At 37.7% G+C, this 7,912-nt stretch overlaps 2 protein-coding genes across 2 annotated transcripts; one reads left to right on the top strand and one right to left on the bottom strand.

The window, feature by feature from the left end:
• Positions 1-942: 942 nt before the first annotated feature.
• On the bottom strand, positions 943-4,717 carry LOC108225753 (PI-PLC X domain-containing protein At5g67130). Its single transcript, XM_017400698.2, has 8 exons — positions 4,516-4,717; positions 4,308-4,430; positions 4,059-4,196; positions 2,827-2,925; positions 1,976-2,279; positions 1,650-1,873; positions 1,466-1,552; positions 943-1,298 (listed from the first exon to the last, which is right to left on the bottom strand). The coding sequence occupies exons 1-8, from the start codon at positions 4,579-4,581 to the stop codon at positions 1,149-1,151; spliced, it is 1,191 nt and encodes a 396-aa protein (XP_017256187.1). The 5' UTR covers positions 4,582-4,717; the 3' UTR covers positions 943-1,148.
• A 2,247-nt stretch (positions 4,718-6,964) lies between these two features.
• On the top strand, positions 6,965-7,912 carry LOC135147248 (uncharacterized). Its single transcript, XM_064080134.1, has one exon. The coding sequence runs from the start codon at positions 6,965-6,967 to the stop codon at positions 7,910-7,912; it is 948 nt and encodes a 315-aa protein (XP_063936204.1).

Below are 7,912 nucleotides of genomic sequence, written 5' to 3'. Positions count from 1 at the left end.
GCAGTGATTTTTCGTAATTTTTCAGATTTCGGGGATCTGTAGATGGTGGTGATGGTCTGTAGATGGTGGTGATGTGGTGATTTTTTATTTTATGACGCTGATTTTTTATTTTTTGATGGTGATTTTCAGATTTGGGAGTGGTGGTGGTGGTTTGTAAATGGTGGTGGTGTGGTGATTTTAATTTTCTGGTGTTGATTTTTGGTTTTCTGGCGGTGATTTTTAGTTTTCCGGTGGTGATTTTTAGTTTCCCGATGGTGATTTTATGTTTGCCGGTGGTGATTTTTTGGTGGTCGCCGGAGGTGGTGGTGGTTGCCGAAGGAGGTGGTGGTGGTCAGCGGTGGTTGAAGGTGATAAGTAGTTGAATTAAAATAAGGTGAAATATTAAAATATTAAATGAATGGTGAGAGATGAATATAATGTATTTAAATGAGTGGCTGAGATTAGATCTCATATCTCACCATAACATTGGTTCTCCCTGGAGCATGACTCTGTGTATATATATATAAATAAAAATATATATATATATACATAATATTTTTAATTATAATAATTATACTTTAAACTTTAAGACGTGGCAACATAAGAGTATCAAGAACGGATTTAGTAGGAGGCTTGGAGAGTCATATATCTCTTTAAAAAAAAATTAACATATTTTTATCATTCTAAATTTAATAAAATTATAATAGAAATGTCTTAAGAAAATTTAAAAATATACAAGTATTTTTCGAAAACATGCTAGTTGCCCCTCTAAAAAAATAATTTAATTATGGATCCGCCCCCACTTTGTGCCCAACAAATGCCATGCTGCTTACTGATGTACCATAAATACAGTGACCATTAAACAGAACATATATACCGGAAACCTCAAGCCTGGGAGCCACATTGACATTATTATCATGCTCCTTACTACCAAAACAAAACTAGCTGCACCAAGCACAACACTTATAGAAACTAACATCCAGATGTGCCTGCTATTAACAAAGAACCAAAGATTCAGAAGCTAATGACAAATCATATCAAGAATTGTGTGAACACATAATTGCGTGGTAAATTGGTGATACAACATATGACGGCTATCAATCTGCTAGTGCCACTTTCCTATATTTCCTAATGGTGGAATTGAATTTACTGAAGATTAAGATCCCTACTCATGAAATCAACTTGTCGGCCAAGAAAAGTACTCCCAATAAGCATAGCATTTTAAATGGTCTGAATTCCACATAAGCAGCACCGGATGTATCTTTAGACGTTGAACTTGGGGGCGCAGGGACATTACAGTCTCCAAAAGTTGCGTTTGCCTGCACATGACAGTCTTGAGAGATTAAGTTATTTCATCATAATATCTACACTAGTTTAGTAATTAGCTGTTACACTTTCATATTTCATCTAGCAATCTTAAAAGCACAACTTCTCTACATCTTTGAACTCAAAAGACTTTGGCTAAAAATTACGTGATGCTGCAAACCTTGCAATTTGAAATGGATTGGCATCCACAGATAAGCTCTCCATTTGCCCGATCTACAGCAGCAGGGGATCCTCCTCCTTCACTCCTCTGCAAATTATCAACACTGATTTTATCAATATTTTAGTGGTGCAGTTGTTCTCTAGTCCACAACAATGCATGATACAGATTTTTCAAGAGATGGTACCTTGTAAAAATCAACAGCTATGAAGTTAGGCCATCGGTTACCAGCTAGTACATGACAAGTATTCAACATGTTCATCAGAGGAGCAGAATTATCCTTGCAAGCTTGTGTTAGAAGTGGCCCATCTGGGAAGTAGTTCATTAGGATCAGTGACCTTGTTGTTGTGTTCATGGGAAGAGATTCTGCACGGTTGGGACACAATCCAGCCTTCATACCGCCCTTACCATCTGCAGATGAGGACCCAATACATTGCCTGAGGTTCTCTGGAAGTAATGTTTCTTTTCCATATATTACTCAAAGTGAAAGGAAAAGATGGGCATCAAACTCACATTGATTTTCTACCAAGTATCTCCATTCATAAGCAATTCCTTCAGCTGCTTCCTTCCTGGATTTTGAAGTGAAAACTACCAAACGCTGATTTTGCTTGATCATATCATCTATTATGGGCCAATCTTCACCATTTTTTGGCATTCGTGATACTGGGAACCAGAACGGCTTAAGTCCAGCATTATCAAATACCTTGGTTAGCCCATTTGGAGATGTAACATAGTCTTCAATTATAAGAGTGACTATCGCAGAAGTGTCTGATACTAGAAATGCTTGAACCTCTTTAAGAACAACGATTGCAGGTACCTAGTGAAGAAGCATATGTAGGAGCTAATAAATTGATACAAGAAATCAACAATCAATAGAATGTTATGAACTTTTAATAAATACATATACATAATTTTCTCTAAATATAAAGCAACAAAGAAAAAGGAGTAAGATGCCAAAGCTGACCCTAGTAGGCAGTAGCTCCTACGTCTTAAGCACGAACGCAGTGCAGAATTAGTGACGTAGTTTTGAGCGAGAACCACAGAAATTAGCAACACTGCTTAATCCAACAATAAGGAATTTGATTACAAAATAAGTTGCTCTATAACTATATATATTAATACGGAGAACATAAATGATGATGGTGTATATTTTAACCTTGTATGTACAAACCAGAAACAACCTAGGTTGAAAGCAACATAGATTATAATAAGTGAGCATAGAGCAAGTACAAGGTCATTAGATAAGGTGAGGATAACGAAATCCGGGCGATATTTCCCACCAGATACCACAAAGAAAAAAAAATACAAAACCAAATCATTTAAGCCCTTGCGATTAGGAAATAACATGAAATATGAGTACTTACAAAAGCAGTGTAGTTGTAGCATTTTCCACCAAAAGAGTGACATAACCAAACATCATCTTGGAAGTCATACAAATCAAGCATCAATCCCCGAACACCATTCTGCATGATAAAAATTCCCAGGATATACTCATTATATCAACTAAGTTTATAACCGAGATGAAAAATTCAACAAAGCTAAGTTAAATTCACAGCGGTCATATTGTTCTGTGCATGTGAATTAGATCAGTTTCAAATTGAAACAAGTGAGGAAATCAAATAAAAGACAGGATAAGTTAAATGCACTTTTTAGAGCACATTTCCATCTTATGAAATAATTATATCTTTCTTTCTCTGATTGAAACAATGCTCTGCATTTTTAATATGAACAAACAAGGTTTCACTAAAATATCTATTTATTCTAAAAGTTAATATCTGATTATAGGAAACCCTCGACCCTGTTTTAATTTAAGTAGTTTCTGACATGCAATATCTGCTATTAAGGCACGGAAATACTAGCCTGAAATCTTAACGATGCAACGGGGGTATTATTTCAAGTATAACGTTCTGCAACCTTTTCTAACTTCCATATGTTTCTAGTATGATAAACTTCGCAGCATCCAACTACTGAATCACTCCTTAGTAAAGTTCGTTTTGAATCTGAATAAAGTTACATACTGGCATTGCAACAGCTTATACATGATGGGGCTCTTACGGGGTCATATTATATACTTGTCTGCAAAGTGCAATATGAGATCTTTACACCTAATTAGTTAATAAACCTAAACAGCAGAGCTACTCCGAATTGCAGGCTAATTTAGTCAAGCATGCACTTTTCTTTCATCAAACACAGAACTATAACACTAATTTAGCACTAACATAATGATGGGTGTTTATTCTCGGATGGTCACATTCTATCCAAGTTGCCAATTAAGAATCGAGTAAACTGTGTATTAGGTACATTATGATGGCACTAATAAAACATAAACTTAGTCGAAAAAAGCCTGTTGCAAATAAACTAATCTCATACCAACTACCAACTATTCTATGCATATCCTAGAAGCACTCATGGCATGCAATAGTTGTGCCAACACTTGCAAGGCAAGACTGTTCCATTTCCACCGCGTAATTAAACAAAAGATAATGGATCACCGGATGCAAAAAAGAGCAGTATTGTCGTTTTAATTAGAGAAAAACAAATGGCAAAAGCGGAACAGTTTGATGGCAGCAGCAGAGCATTAACACAGAAAACATACTTGGAGTTGACTAGCGACGCTATCCTGCTGATTCTCGGGAGCTACTATAGGAGATCCGGTAGCTGATTTAGCACCTAATCTAGCAAACGAATTGTGCGTGGTTAGCCACGAGTAGCGATTAAACGGCAATCCTAGCACCTGAAAATTTCATCATCTCATTTTTCAAAACAAAAACAGAACAATTTACAAACACAATTACAATTCTACTCACTCGCACCAATACTAAAATCATCGAAATAAAAATTGTACTTGTGTAGTGGGGATAAGAGGTCTGATACGCGTACAGCGAGCCCTAAGTTTAGAATCGGCGAGACAGGCTTCACAATGCAAGCCCTCATCACAGTTGCTATTCACCAAACACGTCTTTCCTTGCTGTTGAATCGTAACAAACGTCTGAATCATTCAGAATCAACGTCACTTGCGTTGTGTTGTTCAGATGATGAAGAGATTAACTAACCTTGAGAGCGGAAGCGTGAAGCGCGAGTGAAATTGCGATCAACACCGCCGAAACCAACACTTTCATTCTTTCGATTCAGCTCTACGCTACTAGCTACGTACATGCCATTGTTGTGTGTATTATTTGTGTATATATATATAGATAGATTGCGCGCTCTCGTTGAGGCTGCTGTGTACTATGTGTATTATGGGAGACAACTGCTCTATTATTCACGCTTAAACTTTTTAACTTTGTTTTTTGCTCGCTTTCTAAAAAGTCTGAATATTTTGTAAAATAAAGAAAAAGTAGTAACTACCATATGGCAAAGACGTCGCATAAATGGTTGGATCAGGTAGTTCAGTTGTGAAATTGGAAATTTATAGTTACGTTAATAGGCAGCAATTTTGTAAATATTTAATTAATATCGTTTTTGGTTTAAATCAAAAGACCAAATGTTTAATGTTTTGTGGATGGTGGAGAAAATCATATTTACATAAGTTTTGTATAAAATATTTATTATATCCAATTATATATGTGAATTTAATTATATAAATCAGAATCGTAATTAATCAATTGGAGTGTAATTAGAGTGTAATGGATAAATTTATATAATTGTACTTTAAAAATTAATTAAGTTTTATTTTGTAATTTTGAAATTATTAGAACACGGCTAGAAAGCAATGATTAGAGCAAGTAATTAGGTGTGTTAAAGTCATGGAGTACGATAAAATGTTAAAATGACCAAATGTTCTAGACACCTTAAATGTATGAATAGTTTATAATGAAAGAACAAGACTAAACCCATGTTTAACGTTTAGTCTGTGCCGGTGATGATGATTGCTAAATATAAAGTAAACGCAAGCATATGCTTGGAAGCATTTATTCGACAAATAAGGCTTTCAAGGAAGGATCACTTCTTTTTGAGTCATTTTCCGATCATCTCTGTTTTCACAGGAAGCATGGGATTCTGTGTGATTTATCTTATTTAATAAATAAATAAATAAATAATTTTAATATATATGTGTATGTATTTTTTTCCCAGTTACAAGAGATTTAAATTTATAATCTAAAAGGTTGAACATTTATTATGGTCAATACTAAAATATATTAGTTATATTAATTTTTCTTCCAGAAAAAATGTATCCATTTTCATCTGGTATAGTTTGTTCTCCCTATGTATATGGATTGTGGGATGGAAATTATATTAATGATATCCCAAAGTTTTTTCTTAAATTAGGTGCTAGAAAGATAGACTGATTTTAATGGGATAATTTTTTCAATATACTATTAATAAGAGTGAAGCGCGTCATGTATTATTAAGTAGATTTGGAAAAAAAATTGAGACCTAACATTTTTTTTAATATTAACACAATATAAGATGTCAAAATAGTTCTCAAGATAGGTATCAAAACATAAATGACAGGTCTAATTTATGAAATTAATATATATGTGATAGGGATTGGGTTAATTGAGTACTACGACCCGATCCAATAAAGGCCTGAGTATCCGGATTTAATCAGATTTAAATTCCGCTTCGATCCAATAACGGCCCAGCCCAGATGCATGAATCGTAAGGAGAGTTTAGATGGACTCGAGACCCATATAACGGCCCAGCTACGAGCCTGAGTCCTGTAAGGCTACTAATTCTCACGGATAAATGTCCGGGAATCCATGATAAACATTAATATTCGAAGATAAGAGTTCAGTCTTATCCCCGACACCGAAGCATACTTCGATAAGAAGTCTGATACGTGGAATCGTACTTCCATTCAGCTTCTGACTCCGAAGTATCTATATAAAGGGCTCTACCCCTCCAAAATAGAACTACGTTTTGGACTTGATTCTTCTCCTAGCAGAGGATACGTAGGCATCTCGCATCGAGACCAGTCCAAAGCACGAATCGCTCACCCCCTTTGTTTTCTGTTCCATAACATTTGGCACCGTCTGTGGGAAACGAAACAACAACCATGACGAACCCAACCGGACCACGTTCTGAAATCCATGTTCCACGAAGCCGAACCACCACTGGAGTCTCGACTGAATCAACCCCTGTAACTACCTCCCTCCCGCTCGGTACGACCATTGCTCAAACTACCGCTCCCCTGACTTTTGGCTCGCTGCCCCCTCTGACTCGAGTAATTGCAACCGTCACCGACGCCGGCACGCATTACTCAACCGTCACAACAACCACTCGTGGAGGCACGGGTGATGACTATGTGCACGTAACTGATTACGACTCCTCTGAGTCGGAGCAAGAGCGTGATCCCCCCCTCGGAGGAGAAGAGATACCAATCATACTCGACACCGTCGACGCCGCCATAGGCAGGAGGCTAATGAGCTCCGTGGAGCAACGAACCATGCCTATGAGGATCGAATCCGTGCTTATGAGGAGGAAATTGCACGATTAAAAAGGGACCAGGCAAGGTTGCCACCTCCGGAACCAAGAGATGAAAACCCCCGTCAGAATGTCATGAATCAGATTCACTTGTTACCCGCGGGCGATCCTGATAACCCTGTTCCGCCTTTCACCCAGGAAATTATGGGTGCAAGGATTTCAAGAAAATTCAAACTCCCAACCATAAAAGCTTATGATGGCACGGGTGATCCCGCTAACCACGTTCGAACATTCATGAACGCTCTTATTTATTGGTATAGTCGCCTACCCCCTAATTCTATCTCTTGTTTTGCTGACTTGAGCAGGGCCTTCATAGGACAATTCGTTGGAAGCAAAACTCACGCCAAAAGCTCCGCCTCATTAATGAATTTACACCAGGGTAAAAACGAATCACTCCGGGAGTATATGAATCGTTTTACCAAAGAGGCCTTGAAGGTCCCAGACCTAGATCAGAAGGTAGCCATGATTGCACTCCAGCAAGGTACCACTGATGACAATTTTCGCAGGTCTCTAGCCAAGAGAGCCCCTGATAATATGAACGACTTACAAGAGAGAGCCGGGAAGTATATTAAGGCAGAGGAAAGCCTAAGAAAATCCCAGAGTAATCAAGGGCCGAACGCTAACTTTAAGAAACGTGGGAATGATGCCGAGTATAACGCTGAGAATAAATATGCCAAAAAGGATGATGATGAGAAGTCGCCTGCTAAAAAGAAGGTGGGACCAAGGTTCACTGAATATGCTAGACTCAATGCCCCAAGAAGTCAAATCCTAATGGAGATCGAAAAGGATGAGAGTGTCCGATGGCCGAAGCCCATAAGGACTGACCCCGAGAAACGAAACAAGGATTTGTATTGTCGATTCCACAAAGACACGGGGCATAAAACCGATGATTGTCGGCAGCTGAAAGATGAAATTGAATTCTTGATCCGAAGAGGCAAGTTGTCCAAGTTCACCAAGGATGGAGACAAAAGTTATCGGGACAATGACAACCGTGGAAGAGACAATGATGACAAGAGAGCTTAG

The sequence above is a fragment of the Daucus carota genome, chromosome 6 (genome assembly GCF_001625215.2).
Source record: "Daucus carota subsp. sativus chromosome 6, DH1 v3.0, whole genome shotgun sequence".
NCBI lineage: Eukaryota > Viridiplantae > Streptophyta > Magnoliopsida > Apiales > Apiaceae > Daucus > Daucus carota.
The sequence above is the reverse complement of the archived record's forward strand: the minus strand, read 5'-3'. Positions and strand labels throughout refer to the sequence as shown.

Coding starts and splice junctions, on each gene's coding strand:
- LOC135147248 (XM_064080134.1), top strand. CDS start 6,965: ATGAATCAGATTCACTTGTTACCCGCGGGCGATCCTGATAACCCTGTT.
- LOC108225753 (XM_017400698.2), bottom strand. CDS start 4,581: ATGAAAGTGTTGGTTTCGGCGGTGTTGATCGCAATTTCACTCGCGCTT. Junction 1,874..1,975: donor ATACTTGGTAGAAAATCAAT/GTGAGTTTGATG, acceptor CCTCATCTGCAG/ATGGTAAGGGCGGTATGAAG. Junction 1,553..1,649: donor TAGCTGTTGATTTTTACAAG/GTACCATCTCTT, acceptor GATAATTTGCAG/AGGAGTGAAGGAGGAGGATC.